This window comes from Biomphalaria glabrata, chromosome 4 (assembly GCF_947242115.1).
Source record: "Biomphalaria glabrata chromosome 4, xgBioGlab47.1, whole genome shotgun sequence".
In the NCBI taxonomy this organism is placed as follows: Eukaryota; Metazoa; Mollusca; class Gastropoda; family Planorbidae; genus Biomphalaria; species Biomphalaria glabrata.
Genome location: NC_074714.1, coordinates 51,302,890 through 51,322,740, shown reverse-complemented (window position 1 = coordinate 51,322,740; position 19,851 = coordinate 51,302,890). Strand labels below are relative to the sequence as shown.

General features: G+C 37.0%; 1 protein-coding gene across 5 annotated transcripts in view; it reads right to left on the bottom strand.

Moving 5' to 3' along the window:
- Window positions 1-470: 470 nt before the first annotated feature.
- The window catches only part of LOC106073468 (flocculation protein FLO11-like), a 21,400-nt gene continuing 2,019 nt past the window's right edge, over window positions 471-19,851 (bottom strand). Inside the window, exons 2-5 of one of the 5 annotated variants that reach the window (XM_056025201.1) lie at window positions 13,995-14,132; window positions 10,655-10,840; window positions 2,867-2,980; window positions 471-2,232 (exon numbers count right to left, since the gene is read on the bottom strand). In XM_056025201.1, the coding sequence (XP_055881176.1) occupies window positions 1,139-2,232; window positions 2,867-2,980; window positions 10,655-10,840; window positions 13,995-14,132 (1,532 nt within the window). In that variant the 3' untranslated portion in view covers window positions 471-1,138. 5 annotated transcript variants of the gene reach the window in all.

Genomic DNA, 19,851 nt, shown 5'->3' with positions numbered 1-19,851 from the left:
GCGAGGTGAGCTGTAAATTGAAATGTGTGAGTTTACATTTCTTAGCAAGTCAATTTTTGGTAATATTAAAATAATTTTACAGTCATTAAACAAAGGGAGACTACTATTTACATATAAACTTAAGATTGGTAAAGTAAAAATTCCACATGTCCCCTGAATATAAAGAGGGTCATTACAATGATTAAGACTAAAAATCTGTAGATGACCTCTATCTTTTGTGTTCAATCTCAATCTTCACCAGAAAACTCCATTAAATTAAATTGATTGCATGAATAAGCTTGGCATGATATATTAGAAGAGACACAACCGCTCATAACAAATGTGTTCTTTACAAATGAAGTCCTTCCTTTAGCACCGGTTGAGATATGCAGACGTGAGTTCGTTGACATGGAAATACATGTATGTGTATTTTTTTTGAATAACCTATATATACATAATTGTAACAAAGGCATAAAGCAAAGAACTTTGAGTCTCTTGGAAGATCCAGTTTATTTTTTTTTTCCAGCAGATGCAACTGAACTTTGAAAACAAAAATTACCTCTAGTTACTGGGGATAAAAAAAAATTAATCTCTTTAACAGATAAGTTAGCCATCTTGAATCAAAATTAAATCATACTAATAATATAACAACTGTGTGCCCAAAATGAATTGATTTTTTTCTTTCCGATTTGATACTAGGATGGACCAAGCCTCGTTTACAAGGTGATCACTAATTGGTTTTGATTATCAGAAAGCATATTTTCAAAATTAAAATAATGTATCCTTAATTCAGGACAGTACCTAAAATTTGATCAGTAGATTTTACAAGGAGATGAAGAAAAACTTAGAAAAAAGATCGATTTCTAGTTTTTTCTGTCAATAAATAGGCCTACATACAGCTCGTCAGTGGGAAGTAACTAATCGCGTTCAGATGCATCACAAAAACAGCTTTTTTTTTTTTTTTAAAGGAATGTTTAAATTAACAAAAGCAAAAATTATACAATATCACATAAGCGACTGAGGTCAGAGGTCACCTAGACAGAATTGGAGTCGGCATACTAATGTCGTGTTACAATCTTTTGACAGGAGCTCAAAATCCGTGTTTTTATGACATTTGCAGTTGCAATAATAAATATTTGTTTCCTACAAGAGGATACATTTAGGGATGTGTCACATCTTTAGTCATCGTTTTGTCTTGGGTGGCACTCGTAGTGTTCACCTCGACCGAGGAACTAATCACAGGAACGTGCGTTTTGGAGGTCTCCTGAAATAACGCTGGATAGGGAATCGGCTCAACTAATATTGCCTTGCCTTCAGTCATAGTGGGATTAACGCTGGTCTTCGATTCAGTTGGCTTAGCACATTTGGACTGTAAATCATTCACTGTAGTCATGACGCCAGCCAATGTGGATTGTAGGCCGACTATTGTGGTCAGCACGCCATCTAGTGTTGACTTCACATCTCTTAAAACGGCCTTTATATCAGCACATTCTGTACGGGGGTCCTCTCTGGAGAAAAATGTTGATTGTACATCAGTTACAGTGGTCCTCAAGTGAGGCAATGGAGTCTGCATGCCAACTTCTGTGGGATTCGAGGCAAGTAATGTTTTCTGCATATCAATTACTGTAGACTCTAAGACTTCTACCGAAGACTGCAAGTCCCCTGCTGTGGGTTTCAAATGATTCAATAAAGACTGGGCCTCGGCTTCTGTGCCAGCTAACGAATGCTTGACGTCATCTATAAAAGGCAGTGCGTTTACTATTGGCTGCTTTGAGGAATATAATGATGACTTTAACTCAGGTAACAAGGACTTTGAGTCATCTGATGGAGAAAGCTGGTTAGTTATTGTCAGTTGTACGTCATTTAATGATGTCTGATCTTGAGATGGCGTTGGCTTGATGTCAACTGGAGCAGACACTGTGTTAGCCAGTGTGACCTCAAGACTATCACTACTTTGATTCACTTCATTAAGACTTGGAGTTGGCTCTGTTTTAGCAAGAGATGAAATGTTAATGGTCGGGCTGGCTCCTTCGAAAGTTAGATCACTTGTGACATAGTGAGGCCAGGTTCTGATTTCTGCGTACAGAGCATCGCCCGGACAGGCTGTACTTGGCTTCATGTCGCGGTGGCCTCTTAAGGTGTAGTTACTGTCTATTTTTCCCATGTCAACTCCACACTTAATCAACATCTTGACCGTGTCCATTTGGATCTTTGGAGGCAAGTGGTCAGTGAAATCACCGGACAAACAGAAACCTGAATATGTATTAAAAAAAAAAAAGATCTGAAGATGAAATAATCTAGGCTACTGATGAAATGATGTGGGCTACTGATGAAATGATCTAGGCTACTGATAAAATGATCTAGGCTACTGATGAAATGATCTAGGCTACTGATGAAATAATCTAGGCTACTGATGAAATAATCTAGGGTACTGATGAAATAATCTAGGGTACTGATGAAATGATCTAGGCTACAGATGAAATAATCTAGGCTACTGATGAAATAATCTAGGCTACTGATGAAATAATCTAGGCTACTGATGAAATGATCTAGGCTACTGATAAAATGATCTAGGCTACTGATGAAATGATCTAGTCAGGGCAGGATTTAAGGGAAGACAAGCGGGGCTACGACCCTGGGTTCTCCACAAGAAAGGGGCCCCCTACACACAAAAAAAGATTTTAAAAATACATATCCGAATTTCGACGGGTCGAAAACTTTCAAGTTGTTTTTATGTTCGCATTTTTCTCGACTTTTATTAGACCTTTCGAAACATTGTAGTGGCTTCCACAACAATCCTGACCCGGGGCCTCCCCATACTTAAATCCGGCCCTGTGTCTACCACATCAACCAAGAATGCTTTTTAAAGAAAATAAAACCGAATTACCTAAGCCAACGGAGTTGAACCCCAGCGTATGTGCTCCAATCCTGTCCCAGCCACGGCCCTCAAACACCGTGCCGTCACCGCCGACGACGAAACTGTAGCCAATGTCGTCCCAACCTAGATGAAGAAATGTTTCATTGAACAAAACCATCATGAACATGGACACTAGATCAGGGGTTCTCAACTTGTGGGTCGCGACCCCCTTGGGGGTCGATTGACGATTAACCAGGGGGTCGCCTAAGACCATCGAAAATATGGATTGTTTTTATTTTTTCTTCTATTGCTGTATGTGTGTGTGTGGGGGGGGGGTCGCGGCGGAGTGGGGGATTGTAAAAAGGGGTCGCCGAGCATAAAAGGTTGAGAACCGCTGCACTAGATAAATATTTTCTTGTTATAACGTTCTGTTGTTTACATCTTTGAAGGCACTGTCAGGGGTCAGGGTCCGCCTTTAGTTATCTGCCAGTCAACTTCTACTATTCTACCTTAATTGTTCTATTATATAGTTGCGTAGGCCTATGCTGATATTTAATTTTTTGTTTCATTTGATTTAGATCAGTGATGCCCAAACTACGGCCCGCGGGCCAGATCCGGCCCGCGACATGGTTCCATCCGGCCCGCCGAAACGTCGGTACTATGTGTAGAAAACTACCTTCCAAACAAAAAAAAAAAGGTTGAAAAATGATTCGTTACCTACGTTTGGGCCCTCACTTTTTCTCTGATGGATTGGTCCATGATCTTTAACATTTGTATGTTTATGAAATGGGACTCTTAATGTAGAATCTACCAGGAAAAGTTAGCAAGTCTTTACTTTTTTGTTGCTGAACATGATAATAAGCCAGCATATTTATTTTATAAAGAAAGTCTGTCTGTCTAATAAAACAACATATAAACGGCATTATAAAATAACTATCGCGGCATTCTTGGTTTGAGTCGCGAATAAGAGATTGTTAAACTTTGCTTAGCTATTGGAGGATCCATGGAAATATTTATCCAAACGAGACCACAAAATGAGTCGGTGTTGCTCACATTTAAGTAGAGAAAGTAAGATATTGTCCGACGCATAAAATATATATATATATAATTGTCAAATAACCTGTTAATTAAGTATCAAATCCAAAGGTTTCTGCCAAAATCGTTTCAGAACGATTTCATCTCATTTTATAACTTTTCGTTCATGTGGCCCGCGAGCTGAATGTTGGAAACTAGAATGGCCCGCGGATCAAATTAGGTTGGGCATCACTGATTTAGATGTTTGTGAAAATTTCCCTCTAATTTAGTGACTTTGTTTTACGACATTTCAGTACCCGTAATTTTATACATTACTGTCGATATAGTCACTGAGAGTGTTTTGTAAACAATTAAACGAAATAATAATGTAATAAGTAAAGCGAATGTGTCAATGTAAAAATAGTGTGAATGAAGCTATCAAATCAAAATAGCTAATAGGCTTGAATCCATTTTTTTTTTTAAATTAAAACATTTGCTTGTAGGCCTACATATATTTGATTAAAATTTGAGATGAATAGACTTTATTTTGTATGTTCATGTGTTAAAGTATATATTGAGGTAGACATAGATCTAAATCTACACTAATCTAGAGTTAAACATTGGCTTTTATAGAGTTCATTCTGTGCTGTGCATGCGTGACCTTTTTTCATGAATGAATATAGGCCTATCTCAACACGGCTACGCAGCTTTAGCGAACAGCGAACGAATGTATTAAAATGCTTTAGAAAAACAAATTTGAATGTTAATTTGATTAAAATATGAAATGAATGGACAATAATTAGTATATTTATGTGTTAAAGCACAAAACTATCTTTGCGAAAAGAAGTTTTATCATCTTAGAGTTCAATAAGAGTTTTAGACCTAGGCCTAGGAATAGACTCAGTAGAGAGATGTGTTAATGTGTAACCATTGGTAATGTCTAATGAAATAATGTTCGCCAGGAAATCTGTAGTCACAGATATCAGGAACTAATTTATGTAAAAAATGCTTTTGAATAATCTAGTGGATTGGATTTAGATGTATGTTAAACTTAGCTAATAATCCTTTCACGTAATTTCTCTTTCGTTACGAAAATAAAATTAGTTTTGCGAAAATGGGTTTACCCGAGGTCGATACATTCTTATCTATTAAAAACGAAAAGAGCGATAGCTTTGTTAAATGAATGGGATTATAAAGTGAACAATTAAACGAAATAATTTTTAGTACGCGATTCATGAATGAATATAGATCTAGGCCTATCTCAAGTCGGCTTCGTGGCTTTCGTAAATGTATGTAGCTTTAGAAAACCAAATTTGAATGTTTATTTGATCAAAATAAAAAGTGAATGAACTTTAATTAATATGTTTATATGTTAAAGTATAAAACTATCTGTGCGAAGAGAAGTTTTATCATCTTAGTGTTGAATTAGAGTTTTAGATCTAGAGATGGGATTATAAAGTAACAATTAAACGAAATAATTTTTTGTACGCGATTCATGAATGAATATAGATCTAGGCCTATCTCAAGTCGGCTTCGTGGCTTTCGTAAATGTATGTAGCTTTAGAAAACCAAATTTGAATGTTTATTTGATCAAAATAAAAAGTGAATGAACTTTAATTAATATGTTTATGTGTTAAAGTATAAAACTATCTGTGCGAAGAGAAGTTTTATCATCTTAGTGTTGAATTAGAGTTTTAGATCTAGAGATGGGATTATAAAGTAACAATTAAACGAAATAATTTTTTGTACGCGATTCATGAATGAATATAGATCTAGGCCTATCTCAACTCGGCTTCGCAGCTTTCGTAAACGAATGTAGCTTTAGAAAACCAAATTTGAATGTTTATTTGATCAAAATATGAAATAAATGGACTTTAATTAATATGTTAATGTATTAAAGTATAAAACTATCTGTGCGAAGAGAAGTTCTATCATCTTAGAGTTGAATTGAGTTTTAGATCTAGGGATGGTATTATAAAGTAAACAATTAAATGAATTAATATTTAGTACGCGATTCATTACGGTATTGTCTAATGAAAGAATGTTCGTCAGGAAATCTGTAATCACAGATATAAGGAACTAATTAATGTAAAAAATGCGTTTGAAACACACAATTGAAGGTTAATTTTATTATATAATGAAATCAATGGATCTTCTTTTGTCTTTTCATGTGTCAAAGTAAAAAACTATCTGCGCAAAGTGTATTTCTTAAAATTAGATCTAGGTCTAAATCCTTTCTATCTTTTCTCATGTCAACATTGTAGACATGGCCTAGATCCATAAAATATTATAGCTGTAATAGAGTCGGACAACTTTATTTTTTTTGAGGGTCTTAAGTTTGTTTTAGGGCTACAATACATACACTACGGTCTAAGTTGGTACCCAAGGAACATTCCTGCCTAGTTTTATCAAGATTGGTCAAGCGGTTTTGATGTCTATAAGTAACATACATACATACATACATACCCCTCACATTCTACTTTATAATATAGACTAGACATATGTTACCCGCGACCCGCGGGTCTTTATTTGCGCAAGAAGTTTTATCATCTTAGAGTTCAGTAAGAGTTTTAGACCTAGGCCTAGGAATAGACTCAGACCTCAGAAGAGAGATGTGTTAATGTGTAACCATTTGGTAATGTCTAATGAAAGAATGTTCGCCAGGAAATCTGTAGATATCAGGAACTAATTTATGTAAAAAATGCTTTTGGATAATCTAGTGGATTGGATTTAGATGTATGTTAAACGTAGCTAATGATCCTTTCACGTTATTTCTGTTTCGCTACGAAAATAAAATTAGTTTTGAGAAAATGGGTTTACCCGAAGGAAGTCGATACATTCTTATCTATTAAAAACGAAAAGAGCGATAGCTTTGTTAAATGAATGGGATTATAAAGTGAACAATTAAACGAAATAATGTTTAGTACGCGATTCATGAATGAATATAGATCTAGGCCTATATCAACTCGGCTTCGCAGCTTTCGTAAACGAATGTAGCTTTAGAAAACCAAATTTGAATGTTTATTTGATCAAAATATGAAATGAATGGACTTTAATTAATATATTTATGTGTTAAAGTATAAAACTATCTGTGCGAAGAGAAGTCTTATCATCTTAGAGTTGGATTAGAGTTTTAGATCTAGGGATGGTATTATAAAGTGAACAATTAAACGAAATAATTTTTAGTACGCGATTCATGAATGAATGTAGATCTAGGCCTATCTCAACTTGGCTTCGCAGCTGTCGTAAACGAATGTAGCTTTAGAAAACCAAATTTGAATGTTTATTTGATCAAAATATGAAATGAATGGACTTTAATTAATATGTGTATGTGTTAAAGTATAAAACTATCTGTGCGAAGAGAAGTTTTATCATCTTAGAGTTGAATTAGAGTTTTAGATCTAGGGATGGGATTATAAAGTAAACAATTAAACGAATTAATTTTAAGTACGCGATTCATTACGGTATTGTCTAATGAAAGAATGTTCGTCAGGAAATCTGTAGTCACAGATATAAGGAACTAATTTATGTAAAAAATGCTTTTGAAACACAAAATTGAAGGTTAATTTTATTATATAATGAAATCAATGGATCTTCTTTTGTATTTTCATGTGTCAAAGTAAAAAACTATCTGCGCAAAGTGTATTTCTTAAAATTAGATCTAGGTCTAAATCCTTTCTATCTTTTCTCATGTCAACATTGTAGACATGGCCTAGATCCATAAAATACTATAGCTGTAATAGAGTCGGACAACTTTATTTTTTTTGAGGGTCTTAAGTTTGTTTTAGGGCTACAATACATACACTACGGTCTAAGTTGGTACCCAAGGAAAATTCCTGCCAAGTTTTATCAAGATTGGTCAAGCGGTTTTGATGTCTATAAGTAACATACATACATACATACATACATACATACATACATACATACATACATACCCCTCACATTCTACTTTATAATATAGATTGTATTAGTGATTTGATACAAATCGAAAATAATTTTTAAATGACATTCGAAGGGAGATAATGTAGATAGACTCTGTTACAAGGTTGATATTAATATGGAGTTACGCCCCTTTTATTAATTTCGGTGTTTTAGTTCTATAAATGGAGTATAAAGCTTTTAATGCTTTACAAAATAGAATACCGTAACCTAGTTTTCAAATTGCTTCCTAGCTCTTTCCAGCGCTCTCATCGTAATCTAGAATACTGCGTCACCATGTTATTTTTGGTCTTCCCCTGCGCCTTGCGCCCTGTTGTTCCAGTCCAAAGTCGGTCTAGCTCTGTTGTCGCCATTTTTTTCTAAGGGTGTGACCGATCCATCTAACAATTTATTTCTAAAACCCCCCCGATGAAACCAACGCGTAAATTGTTTGCCTCCGAACTGGACACAACAAAATGAGACAACACTTGTTCTGGAAGGAAAAAAAAAAACCCATGTGGAAGTTGACCACTAAAGTGCCCTTGTGGAAGTTGACCACTAAAGTGCCCTCGTGGATGTTGACCACTAAAGTGCCCTTGTGGATGTTGACTATTGAAAAAAGCCTTGTGGATGTTGACCACGCCTTTCAAATCTGCATACTTTTTTTTTACAAGGTTTCTATCAACTCTGTCTGTCTGTCTGTCTGGTACAAAGTTTTTACACGTTACTTTTCACATACCAAATCTCTGATCAATTTGAAACTTTGCAGTTATTCATTGGCATAGACAAGACATGAATATTTTTTTTTTAAATCAATTAGTCGGTTAAGTATTGGTAATTATTTATTTCGCTTGATACCTACAAGGGATATAAATCCTTCAGTATTCACAGATAATGGCTAAACATGTAGGGTTTCGTCCCATTAGATAAATGAACACCTTATTTCTCCCACAATCATTCTCAGATCAAGTTGAAACATTAAAAAATTATTTATTATTATATATTATTTATTAAACAAGTATCAATTACAATATTAACCAATTAGTCAATTAATTATTTGTAATTAATGATTTTGTTTGATATTTAAACTAGAAATAACTTCTACATTATCGATTGCTATAGTTGTAAGTCCGACGTTCTTTCTCTTAGATCTGCTTTGTTTTCAATAGCTCTAATCAAGCTCTTAAAAGACAAATTGTATGGAGGCACTGGCGCCCTTAGGGGCCCCGTGATAATGAGAATCTTTCAGCCTGGGTCAGCCCATTCGCAGCCCTCGTATGACACTAGCACTCGCTTCTGTGGGGAGACGCTTGATCAGTTGACCATTGCGTTGTCGTTCATGTCAGACATAGCACTGAGTGTAATTTGTAGCCCGCAGTTAATCAGCTAAACGACGTAAGATTGAACACGAACAAACAATAGTCATTGTACCAGGAACTGTTATGATTCAATCTGATCTGAGCAAATACTCTCATTAACGCAAAACGTCAGGCACTATTTGGGAGCCGACAGATAGATTCTATAGTCTCCCGAGCCATATCAAAAGAGTTGACTTCACTACTTTAAAATGTTACTGATAATAGGTGCAAGAGAAAGTGAGAGTTTTTTTTTTTTGTTTTTAGTGCTGGAGATGTGGGTGTTGAGCTGACAATTGAATTAACTTCCTTCCCTTTTATGACATCACGGAGAGCGACGCCCAAAACTAAATAAATATAAAAAAAAAAAAGGAGCCAACTTCAATAGTGAATAATTTTAAACTTCTTTAAAAACCGAATTAAATCTGTTCCTGGTGTCTAGCATGCAGTTTATATTTCAAACTGAAACAGATGAAGTGTATAGATCTGTTCAAGTACTTTGTATTTCCTCTATTGGAAACTATTAATTAAACAGAGTTCGCATGGTCACCAATAGGAATTTATTCCTTCATAAATATCCAACTACTATTAAAGTAATTCCATTCCATTTGCACACAAAAAACAAATGTAAAAGGAAGCTATATCACTGAGGACCTACATCGGAAGAGAATACAAACATTTTTGTTACATTCAGTAACACTAGTACAATACTATAGTGGGTGGTAACGTAGGTACAGTGGTTCAGTAGTATAGTGGTACAGTAGTACAGTAGCGTAGTGGTACAGTTGCACAGTAGTATAGTGATACAGTACTACAGTGATACAGTGTGTGGAACACTAGTATAATGGTGCAGTAGTACAGTGTTACAGTAGTACAATAATATACTGTTATAGTAGTACAGTAGTACTGTGGTAAACAACCTGTTTCGGCCTTTGGGTGACAAGTGTCACCAACTGCAAAACCGAAAAAAAAAATAGTCATATGGTACTGAAATTTCAAAGTACCGGATAACATCGTGTCACGGGCCGGATGTGGCCCGCAGGCCTTAGTTTGGGAAACACTTGTTTATTATTTCGTGTTATGTCTCTCTTGTGTACTTTGCTTAGCACACATCTACGTGTTACAGCAGTGCTACCTATAGCGTCCATGTGAAAGTCCAGGTAGCATCGCAAGCACACATCTACGTGTTACAGTGCTACCTCTATCGTCCATGTAAAAGTCCTGGTAGCAACGCTAGCACACATCTACGTGTTACAGCAGTGCTACCTCTACCGTCCATGTGAAAGTCCTGGTAGCATCGCTAGCACACATCTACGTGTTACAGCAGTGCTACCTCTACCGTCCATGTGAAAGTCCTGGTAGCATCGCAAGCACACATCTACGTGTTACAGCAGTGCTACCTCTACCGTCCATGTGAAAGTCCTGGTAGCAACGCTAGCACACATCTACGTGTTACAGCAGTGCTACCTCTACCGTCCATGTGGAAGTCCTGGTAGCATCGCTAGCACACATCTACGTATTGCAGTCTTACCTCTGACGTCCATGTGAAAGTCCTGGTAGCCTCTCACCACTTTGCTGCAGGCTGACTTGTTGAAACACTCTGCACCGGCGGAGTGGTGGATGAACACGTAGGGTACCGGCTGCTTGGGTAGGTAGCTCACAGACCTGGGCTCCCTGGCGCCCCATTCTTCCCTAGTGACGATGTTGAGACACGCTCCTGCCAATGCAAAAATAAACAAAACAAAAAGATTTGTATAATGTAAATTGTAAGGTGTCTGAATGTATCAAAGAACTAAGGAATTATAGAAAGGGTGAAAGAAGAGGCTTTTACAAACATATACAAAAAGCTCTGATTGAAACTCAAACTTTTACTATTGCTACGTTGGAAATAATTAAAACTTTACTGAAACCATTATTTGTATGTAAAAGGGTCAAGTACCTCTGAGGCCTAGTGATGTGTAGGACAGATAATATAAACGGTTAACGAGAGTGCGATGTGGCCAATACAACGATCCACCGCCCTTTCTTTCCACAACTAATATAAGGAGCCATAAGAGTTGGGCGGACTCAGGAGCGTCAGCAAAAAAAAAACCCAGAGAACAAAAACCCAGTTCAATTAAGTGACACTTTCAGGGAAACGAAGATTGACAGGGAACTACGAAGAGGTTGAATAAACTGACTTAAATCGTATTTATTGTGCAAGCCGGCAAGCAGTGACGCAACTACTGCAAGAGTAAACACAGCCAGGTCACTGAGTCCTGCACCAACACGAGTCAGCCTAGACTACACGGCCTACTTTGACCTGAGCCTGTTTGTTACAGGCAGTCACTCCAATTAATCATTAGCTCGTAATGACAATATTAATTTGCAATAATAATAAATATAGGAATCACGTTTTCTATTGGTCTCATTGCATTGTAAAAATAATATACAATTTTTTTTTACAATTTCAAAGCGAGAATCGACAAAAAAGGTGGTCACACTTTGTCATCAGTGTATCTATAATAAAGAAATGCCCTTGTACCTTAACGATCTGATCACTCCATATGTTTCTAAGAGAGCCCAGCGCTCAATGGACTCAACGCTTCTAGTGGTGCCACGTTTCTCCCTCAAAAGCTACGGTCTACGGGCTTTTTCAGTGCACGGACCAAAGGTTTGGAACTCAATCCCCATTGATCTCAGACAGACAACATTCTGCACTATATTCAAGAAGAACATTAACACCTATCTGTTAAAAACTTGCGTAGATTAGTTTGTCATTTTTGCTCTCTTGTTTATGTTTGTAATGTTATCACAGCGCCTTGAGCCAACATTTTGTTTGTTAACAGGCTCTATAAATTCCTCACAATCTTCGGACTCAAACCTTATATAATATATATATATTGTAGAGATGTAAGTGTCTAAACTGAGTCTGTACTGTTCAGCAAATAGGTTGCGTGTTTCTGTACGCGTCAAATTACTAGCGAGTTCTTGATTACAGAAGTGTAGACGAATAATACAAACTCCACAAATAGAGTGAACAACCAACAGGTGTATGAAGTATAACTGTTTAATTCACAACGTATAAAATAAATTAATTAATAAGCAATTTTTATTGATTCGTGTCTCTGCAGTCTGCAGGGTGTACGTAACATTGTGTCATTAATCCTCTGCAAGATATTTGTATCAATGTCATCAGCTCTCTACAAGGTGTTTGTCAATGTGCCCTTTGCATCACATAAAAAAAAATGCTATCCACCAGAGCAGGGGTGGGCTGGCTATTTGGGCATTCGGGCAAATGCCCGGTGGGCCGGTACCCAAGTGGGCTGGTAGGGCCACTAAAGGGCCGCCTGGAGGCCATTATAGCGGACATCAAAATGTTAAAGCCTTATAAACACTTTATAAAAAAGCCCTCTGAGCGCTGTGTTAAAAACAAATCGTTCACAGACTCTACAGTGGAATACTATTTTATTGTAACACATTTTCCTACATCTGTAAATAGTGCTACTAGTAGGCTTCATCCTTTTAGTGCCTACACATTTAGCGATTAAAAAGCAACATAAGGCATATATTTGTATAAAGATTTAGAGTTCACTGTATGCATGCATATCGACACATTATCAAACTTCATATAATGACTTAGAGGACAGGTAGCCTAGGTCTAGAATGCCATCATATGATATACAAGTTATGGGCCGGATTGTATAGAAATGCCCGGGCCGATTTCGACACCCAGTCCGCCCCTGCACCAGAGCCTATCATTGCGTTGATAGCGAATTAAATTACATAAAGATAAACGTGATGGTTTAAACCATTTAATAAACATTTTACTTAACGTAAAATATAGTCAATTTTCTTATTAATTAAATAAACAAAACAGTATGGTAAGGTACCCTCCCCTTTCGGCCCATGCGATTTATGCGGGGAAATGTATGATGAGTTTATCTAATGATGTGAAGCTAATCTGTTTCTGTGGCCGACGGTTAAGGAGGAAGTCATGTGGCTAGCACAACGACCTATCGCCTTTATTTCCACAACGCATGTCAGGTAACCCACTCAAGTAAGTAAAAGTATAAGTTCCCCTTTCAGACCTTGTGGTCTATGGGGCAGATGATGTAAAGGTCATCTGTTTCTGTGGCCTACGGTTAACAAGGGTGTCTTGTGGCCAGCACAACGATCAACCGCCTTTACTTTTCCTTAACTAATGTCAGAGCTGGGTGGACTCAGAGGCGCCCGAAGATCCCGAAATTAAAAATCCCAGTCTTCACCAGGATTCGAACCCCGGTCCCAGGTCCGGAAGCCAAGCGCTTTACCGCTCAGCCACCGCGCCTCCCACTCAAGTACTTCCTGAAAATCCCACTCGATTCTGGTGCCAAGCTTTGTACCACTCAGCCACAACCCCCCCCCTTCCCCCCCCCCACCCCCACCCCCCAAGCGTGCTATGGTTACACTAACCACAAACATAAAACACTAAGACCATTTAAAATATCTCTTACCTTCCAGCCCAGAAATAAAGACGATAGAGATGAAACAAAAACTGTTCAGCGTAGGACTCTTTAGTAGGAATGTCATAGTGGTGACCGATCACGTTCTGGTTACGAAGCAAGACCCTCCAACTAACAGCGGATCAAGCGAGGAAACTACACGCTACTCTGATTGCACCAGTTTCACATCAACAATTGAACTTTAAGCTTTAGTGCCCGTGTTGAAAAGGGATAACGGATTTTTCCCAATCCTCACCTCACATTTGTCTTGTGGTATGCGTGTGCATGCCATTTAGGAAGTGAGAGGTGGTTGGGGGTGGTGAATAGGTGGAGGTGCTTGATTTCCAAATTTTGTATTTAAATAGTCCTATTTTGTTTGGGTCCTATTAGTTTTTTAAAAAGTGTTACCGATTCTAAGAAAAGGCGGCTGCTGGTCGTGTGGTAACTGCCCAGGGCTGTTGTCTCGATGGTTCCTGGTCCGAACGGCCGCTGCCATAGCCCGACGTCCAGAGGGAGGCTTGGATTCTGATGTAATCATCTTTAACTCTGAAGGAACATCCAAAACATGTCAAACAAACAGTGGTGTTTTAATTAGATCCATGTATACTTCTATATATACAAGTCCATTAGCACAAAGTGCAGGTGTGGGAAATTTGACAGACTAGTAATCTAATAGAATTTAAAACCGGAAAATGTGTTCAATGAAAACTTTTGGTGCGTCTGTATATTTACTTGCTGGGTTTTCCAGATAATTTTCTTTTCGCAATAGCGTTTTCGGACGTTCTATCAATGATTGTATCATCACCTAATGCAAAGTATTACACACACTCTCCAGGACATGCAACACTCTCCAGGACATAAACACTATCCAGGACATGCAACAGTATCCAGGATATAAACACTTCTTAAGCGTACAAAAAGAAATGGTGACTCGGCTTACATCGAAACTGTAAGCTTTAACTATAGAGGGAACAACCAACTACTGGGAGCACACTTCAAGTCAAGTGTGTATGGGTTGGAGTGTGCGTGGTGTTGGATTGTTGAACAAAAGGTTATTGATAGGACATTTCAGTCTGTACATTGTTTTGAAAAAAACACGATTCTGATAAACAAAAAGTAAAAACCAAACTCTAACAATCTATTAGACACAAACAATACCAATCTCTAACAATCTATTAGACATAAACAATACCAATCTGTAACAATCTTTCAGACATAAACAATACCAATCTCTAACAATCTTTTAGACACAAACAATACCAATATCTAACAATCTATTAGAAGTAAACAATACCATTCTCTAACCATCAGTAGACAATACAAATAACCATCTCCAACAATCAATCAGACAACAACAGTTCGATGGACAAACATTGTGCCATCAAATGAAAGCCTGGCCAAGGTAATAAATTATGATCTCGTCCAAGTCTCCAAAGGCGTTTAAGCCACACATCAGAGAAGCAACAGGTGTTCACAAATTGTAAGCGTCGTTCTAAAACTCAAATCTCTTTACACGTTCCTATAGTCCACGCTGTCCAGTCCTGGTGATAAATACAAAAACAAATGCCCAGTCCGTATTAACTGTTGTCAGCATATAGACCTTTAGACTTTGTGCATAAAATAGAAATAGAAATAGTGGACAGCAAGTCACGTGGCGTTGACCAGGACAAGTGCTGCTCGTTGAGTTCAAAGTGCATTTTGAAAAGGTTAGTAGCCTACTCTGTAGCCTTGCACGCAATTATTAAGCGTATGCTCCTAGGGCCGGCACTAGATATAGATACATACAGTATCTGGCCTAACATTAAGATTAATACAATATCAATATAAGTACGGCCTAACATTGAGATGTTTACAATACCAACCGAAATAGCCTACGGCTCTTGGCAACTATTTAACAAATAAAATGACAAAAAGTGCGGAACTCAGAGTGCTGAGTGGGGCCCCCTTTTTTTTTACACGCACACATATTTTTTTCGCCTTCTCTCTCTCTCTCTCTCTCTCTCCGCTCTTTCTCTTCTTGGTTTGCTACTTAGTTTCTAATGCATTCTCCATAGCCTGTCTCTCCATGTGTACAAGTAGTTTACTCATCTTAAATACAAATGAACAGATTATTATGTAACATGTTGTATGAAAAAGAATGGTAGAGGGAAATGTTATATGAAGTTGGGAATGGTAGTGGCAAATGTTATATGAAGTTGGGAATGGTAGTGGCAAATGTTATATGAAGTTGGGAATGGTAGTGGCAAATGTTATATGAAGTTGGGAATGGTAGTGGCAAATGTTATATGAAGTTGGGAATGGTAGTGGCAAATGTTATATGAAGTTGGGAATGGTAGTGGCAAATGTTACATGAAGTTGGGAATGGTAGTGGCAAATGTTACATGAAGTTGGGAATGGTAGTCTATGCAGGGTTTACATTTTATATCAAAGTATCCATTATCTCTCTTTTTTTTTTTAATTATTAAGATGACTAGTACATACCAACGCTGCCAAGAATAGCATTGACACTACAATAACTAGAATAGACTTTACAATAAATGCATCATTCAGTGACTTTATAATTATGTTTTTTGTAGATGGTGTGTGCTTATCCTATACGAATGTATGATTTTATGTTGTTTTGTGTGTGTCTTTGATTTATTATTACAATGCTGTAGGAAAAAACTTTGTAATCAAACATCATTTCCATTTATAGATCACAATAATCTCCTAAAATAAATATTAAAAAAAAACAACGAATCCTTTTCCGAGTTTAAACGTTGAAATCTTTCTCTCCTAAGTAACAATACCGTCGTCTGTTTTGCTATATTGTATTAAATTAATTTTTGGCTTTATAAACTTGAAATTTATGTTATATAAAAAGGGCATGCATTTTCCTAGAATTCTACACCAAAAGTAACATTTTCTAATTACCAACAAAAATGTTTTTAAAGTTTAATCATAATCAATGTACAAATGTGAAAAATGAACAAAAATGCTTCAGAACGAGGAAAATAATTACGGAGATAAAGAGTTAAAAAGAGTTAATTTTAGAGAAGATATAATAAAGCAAGGGAAGACAATCCGCTAGATCCATAAGTCATAAGCTTCATCTTAAATCTATTTTTGGGAATCAGTATTAATGACATTAAGTTAGATCGATGTAACAGAGGTGCCCCGAGGAAACGCCAGCTTAGGCACCAACTTGCTTTAACTGACATTGAAGAGAGCACCTGGCTGCAGTCGGCTTCAGAACAGACAGCTGGAGATCACTTACAAAGGCCGCGGAATACACATTTGAGACCAAGAGAAGATCCACGGCGAAAAGAGAATCTAAATCGACCACCGGCGGACAATAGTTATGTTTCGTCTGGTTGTGGCAAAATATGTAGGTAACAGCTAAAGCTGTATGGCCACATTTAATCTTCGGACTCGAGACAAGCCTTTTTATCATTATTACAATACTGTGTTTTAATAGCGTGTGTTCAGTCTTTTTGTGATTTCTACCAGGAGAATTTTAAGTCTTTTATTTCGTAAAGAGAAAGTTTGTCATTCCTTTGCAGAAACAACATTCTCCGGCAGAGTTTGGAATTTGGGTGAACGGATTGAACTTCTGAAAATATTAAGAAGCATACCCCCCACCCCTCATTCCAATGTAATAATCACCTATCTACTGATTCCATTGCTAAGAAAGTTATAAGGATTATAAGCATAAAAAGACAACAACCTCTTCTTCGTGATTTGAACATTTTACTATCACAAAAAAGATATAAGTCACCAATTACAAAAACAAATAGACTCAGAAACTCAAATCATTAAATACAATTGAACTATCTGATGTAAACATTTAACATGCAACTTATGAGTGAATCTGGTGTGAATGTATATTTTGGTTTTCTATAGTCATAATGTTTTGTTTGGTGTAATGCACAAATTGTAAAGGACATTTCTTTATGGATAATAAAGATTATCATTATTATTATTATTAATGTAATAATTATACATAGGACCTATACGGGTTATATATAAATGGGCTACTTGATTTTAATACCATCCAAATTTCGCAGCTAAATAAGCATCTAACGTTTAAAAGCATCCATATTAAATTAGGGGAGTGGGAGAATGGGGGGGGGGGGGGCAGCAGGCACTGCATTGCATTGTGTGCCCTCCTGCACAAGTTTCCGTAAAGATTAGCCAGACCCGCTTTGTGTCTGGCCTAATTATAGCATGCAGGGGCAGTGCGCCAATCTTCAAGTATTTGCAAGGTTGCCTTTCTTTGTACAATAACTTGCATATATATTTTTTCCGGAGGTGTGCATACAGCACAACCGTGTGACAACATGCAGTACGCTGTCACTGAGTTTATTAATTTTTTTTTTTTTTTTGAAAGGGTAAAGCTGTCGTGTATCTTATCTTATACCGACGTTACTTCAAAAAAAGAAGATGATTACGTCCTAAGCGTCATGCATTTTATTCATGCATATTAACCAATGACCTAAATTCTGCCAAGTCACTGGTTTTCCGGGCTAGCTCAGGCAACCCATTCCATGCTCTTATAGTACTAGGGAAGAAAGAGCATTTGTACAAATTTGACCTAGCATATAGGACGAGGAATGTGCCTTCATCTTTGTGTCTTTCTGAGTATTTTATTAAATTGTGTTTTTGTATTTGAAGATTATGGTTCAGTGTTTTATGTATAATTGCTACTTTACTTTTAAGTGTATGCCTATTTATTGTTTATATAGACTAATTTATTTTGTTTTGTATTAATTTACATTTTCACTTTTTGAGATTTTCACGATGAACCAAATAATGTCAAGGCCGCTAAATAGAACTTCAGTGTTGCCAACTAATCAAAAAATATGATCTATAATTTTTTACAATTTCTCAATGCGTAGAAGTTGATCTTCGCATCAAATTTTCTTTACTACCGCTTGTTAGTTGCCCATTTGTTTTTTTCTGCAAAGTTTTAAAGTTATAGAGTGAAAATGTAATGCTTTCTCCGTATTGAAATTATTTTGTGGTTCAAACGGAAGATCTGAGAGAATTTAATTCTGCAGAGTTAAAAAGGTCACAAATGTTAGAATTTGCCTTAAAAAAAAAAAAAAACAACTAGCTTGTCAGCACTTCCTTTGTTTTGTACACCGGATACACCAAAAAAAAGCTAGTTATATACAGTTTGTTTCGCCATGTATGAAGATAATGCAAACACAGAATGAGGATATAAGAATGCTACTATTGTAAGCTTCAATTTACTTTAGTATGTTCAATGGAGTGGCTCTCAGTGAAGTACTAATTAGTCAAACCAATCCTCAGAACAGCACTTACAAAGCTCAACCACAACAGCAAAAAAACTGTTATTCAATGGATACCAGCTCACATACAACTAGCAGGAAATGAGAAGGCTGACACACTCGCCAAGAGTGGGAGAACAAACTCACAAGTAAACTCTGCACTCTATCCAGAAGAAATGAAGAAATTAATTGTAGATAAAATAAATGAGAAATGGACGAGCTCCCATCCAAATCACAAGAAAGATGATGCTTACTATAAGCTATCCCGACAAGACCAACGTCTAATCTTTCGACTCAGGACCGGACACAACAGAATGCGACAACACATGTTCCGGAAGCTCAAAATTGGAACCAGTGAAATCTGCCCATGTGGAGTATCACCAGAAAATGCCGACCACGTCCTCCAAAACTGCTCTCTCTACCAAGAGGCCCGTATAAGACATTGGCCCCAAATCACCCCAATAGAAAGAAAACTATATGGAGAGCTCCCTGATTTGGAAACTACTGCGCAGTTCTTCTCATGTATTGGTCTAGTCATATGAACACTCCAACATAACAATGAGAACGATGAAGAAGAAGAAGAAGTCAAACCAATGTTCTACACTAGATCGAGGACAAGAAATAAATTAAAGGATACAAAATATATAGGCTAGTAGCATTACACACCGGCTTAGGCCCGTTGATTTGTTCCTAGGCTGTTCATTGTTTATTCAGGCCAGAACATTGTCTCCCTTTTTTTTTTTTATTTCGATAAACGGGCCACTTTTAACGATCCCCCCTAACATACTTTCCAGTCCGAGAATTAGTGTTCCTGTTACAATGAAATGAAACACATTCGCCACCATGAAACAAAAAAAAAATTAAAAAATCCAGATATTCATCAATTCCTGCCACAGTAAGATTCTTATGATCCGCTGTGGCAAAGAACAAAGCAGCAGTCCATTGAAGTAGATATCCTTCAGAGACGCTGGCGTTGGATAGGTCACTTCCTT